Here is a 14,749-nt window from a genome sequence, read left to right as displayed (position 1 = left end):
TAAAAAATATTTAAAAAAATTTTTGGCCAGCTAAATTTTTAATATTTTACTAACTAGTTAGCCTCGAGTCTTGAGTTCACAAATATTTTATCAGATTTTTAAAAGTATTGCATATTCTAAATTATGATTTCCATGAGCCATTTACTTTGTGGAATTATAACTAATATAATTAATGATTGGAATGAACATCTTATAGCTATTTCTAATAATTATATCAACAGCTTCTATATATGACTGTTTCAAACTTTTATTATTTGAAAATCATGAGTACTCTATCCCTTATACCAAGAACATCCATACATATACAATTAAAATATGACCTAGTCTATTTAATGAGGAAATGATTTTTTGATATTTCCTAAATATTTGCTAAACTTGGAAAACATACTACCTCATTCTAGTTAGGATTTCATTTATTATATTTACTTAACTATATTATGGTTTTGTGACCAATTTGAAAGGCAGTAAGTATATCATCAAAAACATCAAATTAGCTCCCTCAACTCCATATTACATCTGATAACTGTACTAAAGAAATAGGCACTGGCTTTAATATGGCAGGTTTCAGTTTGTGAAATAGTTGTAGTAAAGTTGGGCAAAGATGATAACCATAAGATGACTAAGATATGTAGGAAGTTATCCATTATTATAGCAAATGTGATCTATTATTTCTAAGTTTTTCAGATATTTCAGAATTACAGTAAATAAAGGGTAGTAATATTTTCTAAGATGTATAAATGGTTAACTTTTAATAAATATTTGATTTATAATATAAATAAGAATATATAGGTAACTCTTGAAATTAAAAAATGGCACATGTAAAATGAACATTTTAATATAAATCATTAGAATATATTTATAGTATATATAAATCTATACATTAGAAGATACTACTGAAACTTTGCTCTACAGAATATCACTCTAGAATTCTCTTAAAAAATATATTACTGGGAAGAATTAGATGATGACTGTGAAAAAGATTCTCCCATTACAATGCTGCTTCTGTCATTTAGAGTTTTGACAACAGTGGTAGCTGGAGACTGGAGCACTTTCCGAGAAAGTCTCATTCTTCCATCAGCTGGATCACGTCCAAAGTATTTCACCTGTGTTAAAGAAACAAATTTACTTTTAAAGTTATTGTACACTGACATCCACATTAAAAGATATTTCAATTTACATGGTCCAAATAAGGCAATGATTAATGATTGTTTTTATTTGTTAACAGAAAGCGTAGCTCAGTGTTAGGTGATGGTATATGCTAATACATATATTTTGGTTAAGTAATGATTATAAAAAAGGAAAAGAGATAGGGGCATTTTGTTGCCTAATTATAATCTTCTGTTAGACTCATCTGTGCCTTCTTATTCTCTCCAAGCCAGGTCCCTACACCAGAACAGTCAAAACCATGGTGAATGATTCTAGACAAAGACTTTCTGAGCCTAATTGTGCTACAAACTATATGAGATTATGCTTAGGTCACTATGCTTAGGTCACTCAGATTACTGCTCAAAGGACTATCACACTGGAGGTTATTTGACTTCACTTTAGTGAAAAAGTCAGGGGGAAATGTGGCAGTTTTTAAGTTGCTTCTGATGTCAAAACAAAACAAAACAACCTTACACAGAGGTATTATGTCTTAGTTCTTATCTTTCCCTAGAGGCTATCTGAACAAGGGGACTACAGATTGGGAATAAACTAAAAGATTTAGTTACTCAGGTGTTAGGTGTAATGGGAACAATGTGATGTGTCCAGAAAAACCCAGGTTAGCAATAAGTTCTTTCATCCACTCATGAAGGACTATAAAAAGGAGGTCAATTTTGTCATCAGAATTGTAGAACTAAATAACATGGCTTTCATCAAACTCAAAAACTTTTAGCCTCAGGCAGTGCAGAAGCAATTGAAGTCTCAATTCGAAAATGACATTAAAAGTCTTCAACAAAGTTACATTTATCAGGGTTCTCATGTCCTGTCTCCAAATCATTGACTTGGCATAGCCATCACTAAGCTGCTCATATACTTTTAAAAGCTCTAGTGGGGACTATTGTTCTAACCAAACTGTAAGTTCCTTGAGGGAAAGAATTGTGCCTTAAATCCTTAATGAGTCTGTTTAAGCAACCCTAAGATTAAAAAAAAGAACGGCATATAAATAATACAAATCACTGATGTTGATTTGATTTTTTCAGCTTACTTTTTGAAACAAATAACTGAAACTTCAAATACAATTTATAATTCTAAGGCTAAAAGTTTGAAATACAAGTACCTGAATTTCTTGGCCAACTTCTAATCCTAGGGCAGTGGGATGTTTAATCTGAAAGAGAACATGTTAGTTGTCATATATAATTACTTAACATCTATGGTAATATACTACCCCCCACCCCGCCCTGGAAGTGGAAAATAGCTTTATTGATTTTTCTGATTATAAAATCTTAATTATAAAGATTTAAAATAATACAGAAGTATTCAGATGATAGTAAAAATCATCCCAAATCCTTCTACTTATAAACTATTATTAACACACCAATGAGTATTTCTTCAAATGTCTATTTAGTGTGTGTATACTGCATTTGTATAGATGGACCTTACTGAGCTTGTTGTTTCATTCAATAATATGTTGAGGACATCCTTTCATATCAATAAATGAAACATAGTCAAGTATTCAAATGATATAATTTGTATAACCAACCCCTATAGATGATCATTTAATTTGTTTTAAATTCTAGTACTGTAAATGTTAATAATTGGTGAATATAAGTGAAAGGTATATGGGTGTTCAGTGTATTTTCCAAAACAAAAATTTGAGGAAAAATAAACTGCAGTGTTGTGATGATTATGTATTCATCTACTTTACTTATCTTCTTAAAACATATCTACACGTGGAACTCCTAGGTCCAAAGGTACTCATATACATTTATCAAATATTTTCCAAAAAGCTTATCTCAATTTACATTCCTATCAGCAGTGTATGAGAATACCCATTTCTTCTCCACATTCTTATTCACACTGGGAATTTTCAACTATCTGAGAGCTGAAAATGGTAATTTGGTTTTATTTGCACTTAAAAAAATTGCTATAGATATTAAATATCTTGATTAACTTAAAAAAAACCCCATTTGTCCATATTCTTTCCTTATTTTCCTACTGGTGTTCATCTTTCTTACTGATCTGTATAAGCCCTTTGTATATGATGCCTCTGTCATATGCTATAAACATTTTTTTCCCTAAGTTGCTGCTTGTTTTTGAACCTTTTTTAATTTTGCCATATAATTAAAAAACACCATGAGGTAAAATTTTATCAATTTATTTACATTTTTGGCTTTGATATCATGCTGAGAAGTATTTACACAGTCTCAAGATTATTAAAATGCCCTCCCTCAACACTCCCCCCATGCCCCAATTTTCTTTTTCTTTTTTCACTACCTTAAAAAAATGTATTTTTTTTTTACATTTAGCTTCTTATTCTAGGTGGGATTTTAGTATTAAAAAAGTAGAGATCTTGCTTTATGATAATCAGCTGCAACAGTATGATTTATTGAATAATCTTTGATTCTTCACTGACTGACTGTTTAGCAGGTCTTATAGTCCCATATATATAACTGGGTTTATTTCTGGTCTTTTTTTTCCTGTTGCATGGACTGTATTTCTGGGACAGTAATACACTGTTTTATTCTCTATAGCTTTATATTTTAATACATGGTAAAACACATTCCTATTAGTCTTCTACTCCATAGTTTTTTGGAATGTTTTCATATTCTGTCTTTATGTATAAACTATAACAAAAATTAAATAAATTTAAAAACATCCTGAGAATTATCTTGCCACGATTGGTTGATCAAGAAAATTGGGAAAACAGTTATACCTAGATATTTTTAGTAACTGCTTTGTGTTAACTTTAGATGTTATTCTACACCAAAATTTTTAAGAGTGTTTCTATTCTGGAAGAAGAAATATAAATAGCTGTAAACAACATAAAACCTTTGGTCTGCAGCACCTCTGTCATTTTTGGTTTTCTATATTAGGCCAGTAGTGGACAAAGTACACAGTTCTTGTCAACCTAGGAAATTTCACTATAGTTATTTTAAGGCAGTTTTTAAAATAATCAAATCTCATTTTTTACCTTTCGTTGATCAAGTTGTGAGTTATGAAGTAGTACTGCAGTCATATTAGGATATAGTTTAACCATTACTCCAGTGTCTCTACAAAAAAGGAAATAAGCCTGGTTAAAATATTAAGTATCTATGTATCTACTGATAATCAAACTGTGATTATGTTTTCATAGAAAAACAAAGTTAAAAAAAAAAAAAACCCCTCCAGTATATTTTTATAACTATAAAAGATATGATTATCTAGAAGGGATACTTATTTTTTCAATTGGAAATACACCCTGTATGTAAACACTTGTGAATCAAAGGACAGAGAAAAGATGAAAGAAAAATATATAGTGAAGAGCTTTTAGAATATATATTCTATCAGTCTCTTCATAAATTTTACAAAATTTTTTTAAATGCTATTCAATATTTTAAAATAGTGTAGCATTATCAATCCATTATGTAGTCATTTAAGGAAGGGGGTTAAATAAACTGAGATACTTATTCCATTAAAAATTTTCCTTATTTACTCTGATCTGAAATAAGCCATTCTATTTCTTAGTTTTCACCTGTGATATTAAATCATCTTACTGCCTTTTAACATTCATGCTACATCTAATATCTTTTTTTCTTAAAAAGAGGATTCTTTGATCCTGAAAATGTAATCTTTTTATCTGGTAAAAAAAATGCTTTGAAGTTGAAACACTCATTTAAAAAAAATGTGCTACTTAGGCATTAAATAGTACTATCTTTAAAACACCAACAAGAAACTACCAAAAAAGGAAAAAGCAGAAAGAAAAAGGAAATATTGCTAAGTCTATTTTGGGCCAGTTAACTATTTACTGGGAAAATTAAAATGGTGAGAAATTTGTTTAAATCAGTTAGAAGAATCTATTAATGTAATCACAGAACCATGTTACTGAAAATCTACAAACTGGTATAGAAAATAAAATTATATTTAAAAATATTAATGATTGGTAATTAATGTGTTATCTAAACATATAATTTCAAAGTAAATAAAACATGAAGTTAATATGGGCTTGTAATGTAAGTCATTAAAAAAAAACAGTACAGCATATTACTTGATATTACCTGATTTCAGTTATTGTGGCGGTATATACTGCTCCAAATTCTAGCTGCTGCTCTTGCTGTAAGTGCAAAATAAGCCATAAGATTGATAAAACAGCAGTAAAAAGTAGAAAAAGTATCATAAGATCTGTACTTACATCATCTTTGCAGATTTCGGTAATGAAGTCTCTTGCTTCATGCATAGCACTGGGTGTTGGTGCAAATATAGAAAATGTTTCTTCATCCACCTGACTAATAGTTACACCTTTTAAAAAGATAATTTAACATTAAAGTTAAATTGCTCATTCCCGTGGAGACTAGTCTTTAAAGTAGATGTGAGAGGAGGGGAGCAAACTGGAAGTAACCAGGCAGGGTTGTGCCGTGTTTAATCACTGCTTTAGGAATGAAAGAATTGACATACATACTGCACACTTGCGATGTACGCAACATTGTACTAGCCAATTTCCTCTTTCTTGCAGTCAATGTCTCCTCTTTCTTGGTGGGATAAAGCATATGTTCTAATTTTGGAGGTTTTGGTTTTGCCTACTTAATTATGAATAGAAATTATACTAGAACCCTTTCTTCACCTTTTCTTTCTTCTTTTTCCTTACCCTTTAGGGTGGTGAACACATGGATGAGGGATGAAATCATGTCAGTTTCTCAATCTTAACTGGGTAAGGCGACTCTTCTTCTCACTTTCTTTCAATAACCTCAAAACTGGTAAGTACTTGGTAATTCAAAAATTGCTTCCAGAAAAAACAAATTAAAGTATACTATTTCTGCACATACTCTTTAAATAAGAGTCTAAATAAGACTGAGTGAAAAATAGCCAAAGCAATCAAAAGAGAAAACTAAAGCAAACCTAAATGTTTGATCTGAAATTATTGCAAAAAAACCCTGAAGAATTCTAGGCCATCCTTTTTGAATATAGTTAAGGATGATCATTTGCTATTTTATAAATAGGCATACAGAAAATTTACAGTAAAGAGATGTCAATGTTAAATCCTTTTCTTTTGGTCTTTCTCTTATTTATCAAACATATTTTTGGAGCAACATAATAGAGATGACATGGCAAACTTACATGGCCTCCTAACTTTATCTAAAAAACCCAAGCTTCATACAACTCTTACCTGTTTCGGCCTGAAGTTTTTTTAAGTAATATCCACCTGGTCCAACAAATTTTGCTCGTTTTGATAATGGAACCTGAACAGTTTCTGAAATGTACAGATAAAAATATAAATAATTCAAATACATATATAAACCTAAAACATGTCCTGGTCTCTTATTTTTATTCTGGCCTAGACACATGTAAAAATATTTCAGTTTGACATAGAAAAAGTTTTTTATTTGACTAAAATTACTGAAAATTCTGTCAAGAATATCTCCCCAAATTTAAAGTATTAAAACTATAAAAGTATTTAAATAGTTTTGTTTTGTTTATGGAGATAAAAAAACATTTAATGATAGTAATATACTTTCATATATTAATGTTTACTTTATCTTGAAATCAGTAATAATTTTAATGTATTACCTACAACTGGTCCACTTTCTTTTCTAGATGTTCGAGGTTTTGAAATAGTTTTGTTCATAATCTGTAATATCTCCTTCTTTGCCCCTAGAAGAGATTAAAAACATAATAAATGTTATAACTACATAAAATAGATGTGATCAGGTATAGCAGTATTCTTAGTTTTTATGGCATTAAGTCTAAACTCTTTAGCTTAATCAAAGCTCTTCACATCCCAATTACCTTGACAATTCTATTCGAATTTCCTTCTGTATAAATTCCATTTTAGAGTTACTAAATTTGTAAAAATGGAATTTTCACAGTTCTCTTACTTTGGTGATTAGTCATGTGCCTAATAACGTAATACTTCTTGATCTACGTTGTTACATGAAAATTTATTTTCTAAAGCATTATTTTATAATAAGCCTAATGGAAATTATAGTTCTATTAACAAACTAGAGGATGAAAAGAGAATGAGGCACACTGGCTTGGCTTACCCGAGGCTTGTTGAATGGCTTCCATTACAATTTTTACTGGTATTCCAGGTAATTTAATATCAGCCTAATAAATAAAAGCCAAAGAATTATATAAATTGCTTCATGACATAATTAAATATTATTTTTAAAAAGAAAAAGGGCTTAAAAATACCTGTAATGCAGTTATCCCCTTATTAGTGCCGGCCATTTTGAAATCCATGTCACCATTATAATCTTCAATTCCCTTAAGAAATTTTAAGAAATTGTGATATAATTTTAAACAAAAACAAAATTCACCCATCATCAGTGTAGAGAAATTAAAAAAAAAAAGCTTTAGCAGTAAACTGTCTCCTACAGTAACTGCTTTCAATTTGTGGCTTTTAATTTACAAATATTTTACCAGAAAATCACTAGTTTTAGATTGTGTTTTCCCCAATAAATGCATAAGGATTAATTTATGACCATCCTAAAGTGAACTATATTATGGATACTTACATTGTAATATATATTTTTAATTCACATCCTATAAAATCTAAGGCAAATGTGCAGAGGAGGAAAGTAAGAACAAAGACCTCTATTCTTTGAGTCCTAGCATTCTTCTAAGATTAGGATGCTTGTAAAGTATGTATAATCTTCACCACTGAATATTTGAAACTGTTAATATACTTGCCAGAATATCTGTTAGCAAACGATAATCTTCTATTTCATCCTTGTCAAGACTGTTTTTGGTGACCAATCCTATTGCCACACCTGCAACAGCCGATGAAATTGGAACCCCTGTAATTCAGGAAAAAAAAAAAACAAAAAAACTTCTGTGTAATGTGTTGCAGCAGCCTAACATATGTATTCATCATTCTTTTGACATTTATTTTAATGTAAGTGGATAGTGTTCTAAATTGATAACCACCAAAACTAAGCTGGAATGTTCTTAATAAGTCATCTGACTACTCATATTTCTTCTCAAACATATAATAAAAGCCCCTTACAACAATGCTAACAGGTAATCACTGTGTGCTGCAAAAACCTCTCTATAATAGCAAACTTAACTCTTAATTAGTTTCTTTGCCTTTTGGGGCCTTCTTTTTCTTTTCTTTTTAAAAGTAACTGTGTATTTGTGAAATCCTTCTAGTCTGAACCCCTCAGTCCACCTTCCCATGACAACCACTATCAGGTTTTCTTGTGTATCCTCCCAGAAAATTTCTGTGCACAAGTATAAATATAAGTGTAATCTTTTATTTTCTTTACTCATAGAGCATACTTAATGATTCACTATTCTGCATCTTTTTTTCACTTAATAACATCTTGGATATAGACACATAATGCCACGCAAAGCTCTACCTTCCTCTTGAATGGCTGCATATTACTCATGGTATGTGTTTATAAGCCACACAATAGAAGTAGGATTTCTGAGTCAAAGGGTATATGGATTTACCTTTGTTTTACTGTCAAACTGACTTCCAAAGAGTATGGCATTTTATACTTTATCAGCAGTATATAAAGGTGCCAGCTATTCTACATTCTTGTTAATTCTTGTCAAATCTTTTGACTTTTCCCTATCTAAAGGGTAAAAATGGTAGCTTATTATTTTTAATTTGATTTCTGTTTTTATGAGTGAGGTTGAACCTTTTTTTCATGTTTATAACCATCTGTTTCTTTTTCTATGAACTGCCTGTTCATGGCCTTCAACCATTTTCCTTCTTTAGTTGTTGGTCTCTTTCTTACAGATTCGCAAGAGCTCTTTCAATAGCGATAGGTCTTTGTTAAATATAAATGTAGATTAAAGTGAATAAAATATATGAAATAATTTTCTAATCTGTTGACTTTATCGTGATTTTTTTCCCATATAGAATTTTAAGTTATATGTAATCATAGCTCTTGGATTTTGCTTAGAAAAGTTTTTCCTTTTCAAGATTGTGATGTCTTCAATGTTTTATCATTTAAAAAAAGTTTAAATTTTGATCACTTGGAACTTATTTAGTATAATGGGAGTGTGCTTCTCCAAGCATCTCACTTATACCCATGGTTTTAAATATTACTTATAATGGTGATGACTTAAAAATCTATCCCTCCTGCCTAGTTCTTTTCGCTAAGCTGTGGAGATGTATAGCCAATCTGTGTGTATTGTATATCTCCAGCTAAATGTCTGCAAAACAACTTAATATATATATATATAATATATATAATATATATTTTATATATATAATATATATATATTTACGCATGCGCGCGTGCGCACACACACACACACACACACACACACACTCAATTTAATCATCTACAATAAATCTTTTTTCTCTTATATTCCCTATCTTGGTTGACACTCATGCCAGAATCAAGATTTCTTTCTTCATTTCCTATATCTTATCAGGTCACAAAGATCTGATTAGTTTGTCTGTAAAAGTTTTTAGAAAGTTCTCCTTTCTCCTAAATATTGAAATATCCATTGTTACTCCTGTAAGTCCAAGTCACTATTATTTCTTGCCCTGCCAACAAGTCTCCCTGTCTGGTTTCCCAGATTTTATTTCTCCTCCTAGCTCTTATTATCTTCCACCTGCATCCCCTAAGGCTATCATCTAAACTGGGAAGGGAAAAAAAAGATTCAAATCATGCCACTCCTCTACATAAAATCCTTCAAGTCCCCCATTATCTGCTTTCACGAAATTTTTATTTTTTATTTTATATATATATATCAACCCTTGGCTGACCTCACAGATTGCAAGGATCTTGTCGGCTTATAGTCCCTTATTTTTTTATTTTTTATGCCTACAGCACCTGGTCTTCTTAGGTGGTGTCCCATCCAAGTACTAACCAGGCCTGACACTGCTTAGCTTCCGAGACAGGAAATTTTTATATATGCTCTATTTTCAAAAACGTCTGGGAAACAGTGCATCCTGTTTCTAGAGAATCAGAATTCACATTAGCATATTAAGATGTGTTTAACCCATGTTAAATAAAACTGCTTCACCCTGCTCAAATGTACTTTAGAACAGAATAATTTTTTTCTTGGCATATAAAACATCCTGGGAACACTAAATTGGGAAATACTGGCTTTAAGTATTTCCTTTAAAATCTGGTCTCAGTTTATTACTTCATTACTTCTTTCCAATACATTTCAGAAACACACTATACTGTTTCATAATTTTGCACATGCTGTTTCTTTCACATGAAATACAGGCTCCACTTTTAATATGCCTGGTCAACAACTATTCAGCCTTTAAAACCAGATGAAATATAGCTGTCTCTATAAAGCCAATTACCTTCACCCTAGTTCTTCATCCATATTGTACAGTTTATCTTTTTTAGGATTTATTCTGTTTTCCATTCTGAGATTGGAAGACTGATGAATACAAGCTCCATTAGGACAAAGACTTTGTTTTGTGTCCCAAGCGCTTAGCACAGAAGTAAAGATTTGTTGAATGAGTGCATGAAAGTAAAAATAGGAGTAGTAGTTTACTAGTTACCTTGAATATCAGATTATGTTTCCCTTCCACTGAACACAACTAGAAAAGTATCTTTAGCTTTAGCTTTTTTTGCTTTGGCTTAACTTTTAATCTTACTAGATAATGTTATATATTCACATCATGCTTTCATTTTATCCTTAGTTATGTTGTCCTCCTATCTTATATACCTGTACTGTAAATGTACAAACTTATAGGGAACTCCTTGTGTGGCCTCTTGAGTGTCTCTAGGTTCCTTTTTCTTCATGAATAGCATCATTGATGATGACTATTTGGCAAGAATTGTTTTCATAGCCTCTTAACATGCTTACTCTTTCCCTGTTGGTGTTTCAAACCCAGAGATTATACTGAACCACTTGCAGTCTTCCTAAAATTCTGTGTACACTTCCATTGTTTTTCCTATGGCTTGTATAAATCAACTGGAAGATTACATGGTTGTTTTCTCTTATCAGTCTTTTTACTTCTGCTTGCTAATCCAAACTTCCTTGGTCAATGGAATCGACTAGGTCACCAAGGCACTAAATAATTCCAGTGTACAGCTTTTAGCCAAAAATAGGAATTCCAGCATATGTCTATATAGTTGAAGCTGTACTTTGTAACTATCTTGCTTCTGGCCTGGTTTGGTAATCTGTAATCTGATTTATCCAAGTCTTACTAAAATGCAATTTTAAAGAAATCTTGTATTTTATACTAACCGAGTATATATAAAGCATTAGAAGTTTTGTGACAAAATTCTTTTACCTGCATCCATTAATGCTAGGCTTCCACAACATGCAGATGCCATAGAAGATGATCCTATAGAAAGAGAAATACTTTATAGTATACTGCTTTTTAAATTAAAATGTATAAAATTGTTAGTATTGGTTATTTCCTTAAAAATATTGTTATATAAAATTCAATATTCTTTCCTTTTTAAAAGCACTTAAGGCAAGCTCTCCTAAACCAAGAACTATAAAGCTGCATTGTCCAATATGGTACCTATTAGCTATATGTGGCTACTAAATTTAAATTAACTGAAATAAATTCAGTCTATCAAATGACAGCACAGGAATTGAGAACTTCCCTTATCAAGAGTTATATTAGCTAGCAGTGCCAGAGATTCTAATTCTAAGAATCCTCCCAGAAGAACCAGCATGCCTCTTTTGTTGCTTAATCAGAAGGCAGTTAAGATACAGGACTTTGGCTCTTTTACTGGGCCATAAGCCATAGCCTAGTCACACCCAGTAGAGAACAGAAAGTCTCTAGTTTAAATTTTGAGCATGCTTTGGGTTTCTTTCCTTTTTTAAAAAATATCTTATGACCATTTGATCAATGTCTGCTACATCTTTGAGAACTCAGTATCCTTCCTGCCTTTAATGACCATACCTTGCTTTGACTTTTGGACTGATTTTTTTTTTACTTCAAATTGACCTTTTAACCTAGCCTTTCTCTGTGGTGTCTTCTTCTATTTGTGATACCTTACAGGTGTTCCCTGCCTAATGGATCACCTGATTTGGGCCCTTCTCGTCAAGCTGGCCTTGCTCTGTGGTTTGTTTGTAAAAATAAAGAAAAAATAACCCAAACCGGATCTCATAACAGATATATAAAGAGAAATATTTGTTTTATATTGCTTTCAAAACATCTAACAAGCTAAGAACAGAAATTCAGACAAGAATACAATTAACTAAACACATTTTTCTCTTGCAGTGGGTTTGGGTACTGAAGTATTAAGCAATGTAACATTTGTCATGAAAAATTAAGAATATAATAAGGAGTTTGGTCTCTTTGACTAGGAAAAATATATTTCAATACCATACCATTTGACTCCAGGACTTCAGATGTGACTCTTATGGTGAAAGGAAAATCTTTGGGAATAACAGGATACAAAGCTTTCTCAGCAAGAGCACCTAAATGAGAGTAACAAATAATAAGCAAAAAAATGTACTAAGTCCCTGTAAGGATACCATATAAGTTTACAGATTTGTACTCACCATGCCCAAGTTCTCTTCTGTTTATACCAGTGACTTTGCCAATTTCGTTTGTTGCATAAGGAGGAAACTTTAAAAACAAACAAACAAAAAAACCACATACATATACAACTGACATGGAAAGATATCCAAGATATAGTACCAAAATAATAAAACAAGTTACAATACTGCAAAATTCCATTTTTGTTAAAAAAAATAGTACATTCATATATATACAGAAAATGTCTGTATATATATATGAAACATATATATCTAAAACATATACCAAATTACTAAAATTAGGTACTTCTAGTGTATATGTGAATCAGGGTGGAAAGTGGATGGTTTTGGGGATTCACATCATAAATTTCTATAATGTTTAAATTGTTAATAATGATATATTTTTGTAATAAGTACAAATACATATATATTTTTTAAAAATGCACATTGAGGAAATAGAGCTCTTTTCCAAAAAGTTTTACTTTAGCCAGAGGTTGCAAACTTTTATTTGACCAATATGTTATCTTAAAGGGATATAAATTAGTTGTGATCATTTAAAAAATTAAGAAATTTCCCATAAAAATCTGGAATTCCAGTTTCTTTAACAAAATATTTTTAAGGAGTAATGAAACATGAATCTGATCAAGCCTCTGGATCTTGCAGTCGATTTGCAGGAGATAGGACAGAAGAATATCAGAATGTACAATCAGCACCACCTAGACTGTGGGGGAACTCTTTAACAGACAGATTATAAGGAAAAGAATGTAATGGAGAAATCTATGGATTAAAAGAGACCTAAAGAAATATCAAATTTTTAAAAATGGACAAGACTAGACTATAGTATCTAGGAATGTACACTAGAAACACAAAGAAAGAAGTGATTATAAAACTTAGGAGAATAGTTACTTTTAGAGGAAGAAGGGTGTTGAGATTGGGATGAAAAACATGGAGTGGCTTTCAGGGTGAATGGGTGAATGGCAACATTCTATTCTCTAACTTAGGTGGTAGTTATGTGGGTGTCTGCCTTATAAAAACTCAGTAAGCCATCCTTTATTTTATATGGTTTTCAGTATCTGTATTTTATTTTATAATAAAAAGGTTTTTTCAAAAAATGAGAAGATAACAATAACAGGCCTTATCTATCTCCTGCTCCCTCCCCCACCTCTTTTCCCAATATCAGCTAGAGCAGCATTTTTCACAGCTGCTCTTTTAAAAAAGATTGCCATGTGCTCTTTAGCTCATGACACAGGAAGTGCTTCTGTAGCATCTGGTATATCTAGAATAGGATATTTATAAGGGATTCAAGACCTGTTAGAATCATCAGGTTTATGGATATTCTCTAGCATATATTAGATGAAATGTTCTTTATTAATAATAGCAAGTTCACCAAAATTGAGATGCGATTCTGGGCAGCCAACAACAGTCCCTCAAAGGTGAAATGACTTGCTACTTTACACTAGCCTCCCAACGTGTATGCTTTAAATACTAAAATTAGTTTTATATGTTGTATCTGGTCCTTTATGATTAGTTGTGAATAAAGTCAATCACAAACTCAATTATATATAAAGTACTTTAAATAAAAATATAAATATTTAAATGAACTAACAGGAAAAGGTGATTTTCCAGGTAAGGTATTTGAAAAGCCTAACTTTTGTTTGACACATGTGAACAAGTACAACTCTTTTTTTTCTTTTTTCTTTTGCCATTTGTTCCACAAACATTTATTTGGCACCAGATGTGCCAAACATCATTTTAGATTACACAAGAAAATGCAACAGAGAACAGACAAGGTCTTTAGTATTTTAGAATTTCCATTCTTGTAAGGATTACAGATTCGATGAGCTATAATAAAAGTACAATATGTAAAATAAACTTAATTGAGCATATATCATCAGTGGAAAGTGCTGGAAAAACATAATAAAAAAGCTGGGAGAGGATAGAAAGTGTTTAAGACATGCCTAACGCCTGTGATTTCAAATTCTTCTTCAAGCAAATTTGAAAGTTTTTTTTAATTAAAAAAATTTTTTTTAAGTATAATTGGTATACAATATTATATTGGTTATATTAGTTTAAGGTATATACAGGTACAACTCTTCCTTCACTAAAACAATATTGTCTACTATACTTTAATGTATGTATACTTTTATGTATGACTCAGACAGGAAGTTGATTGGCAAGCTACTACTTAACTCTCTAAATCTCTTCTGTA

General features: G+C 31.1%; 1 protein-coding gene across 3 annotated transcripts in view; it reads right to left on the bottom strand.

The window, feature by feature from the left end:
- Window positions 1–231: 231 nt before the first annotated feature.
- Window positions 232–14,749, bottom strand: part of PNPT1 (polyribonucleotide nucleotidyltransferase 1) — a 37,216-nt gene continuing 22,698 nt past the window's right edge. For 2 of the 3 annotated variants that reach the window (XM_039887118.1, XM_039887119.1), the window contains exons 17-29: window positions 12,565–12,631; window positions 12,391–12,480; window positions 11,336–11,389; window positions 7,807–7,913; window positions 7,309–7,380; window positions 7,158–7,221; window positions 6,685–6,768; window positions 6,284–6,367; window positions 5,312–5,418; window positions 5,178–5,233; window positions 4,115–4,193; window positions 2,261–2,308; window positions 837–1,103 (exon numbers count right to left, since the gene is read on the bottom strand). In XM_039887118.1, the coding sequence (XP_039743052.1) occupies window positions 945–1,103; window positions 2,261–2,308; window positions 4,115–4,193; window positions 5,178–5,233; window positions 5,312–5,418; window positions 6,284–6,367; window positions 6,685–6,768; window positions 7,158–7,221; window positions 7,309–7,380; window positions 7,807–7,913; window positions 11,336–11,389; window positions 12,391–12,480; window positions 12,565–12,631 (1,071 nt within the window). In that variant the 3' untranslated portion in view covers window positions 837–944. Of the gene's footprint in view, window positions 1,104–2,260; window positions 2,309–4,114; window positions 4,194–5,177; window positions 5,234–5,311; window positions 5,419–6,283; window positions 6,368–6,684; window positions 6,769–7,157; window positions 7,222–7,308; window positions 7,381–7,806; window positions 7,914–11,335; window positions 11,390–12,390; window positions 12,481–12,564; window positions 12,632–14,749 lie in introns of all 3 variants that reach the window. The other variant, XM_039887117.1, reaches the window with a different exon arrangement.

The sequence above is a fragment of the Pteropus medius genome, unplaced genomic scaffold (assembly GCF_902729225.1).
Source record: "Pteropus medius unplaced genomic scaffold, Ma_sr-lr_union100, whole genome shotgun sequence".
Taxonomy (NCBI): Eukaryota; Metazoa; Chordata; class Mammalia; order Chiroptera; family Pteropodidae; genus Pteropus; species Pteropus medius.
This window is presented reverse-complemented; position numbering and strand designations above follow the sequence as displayed.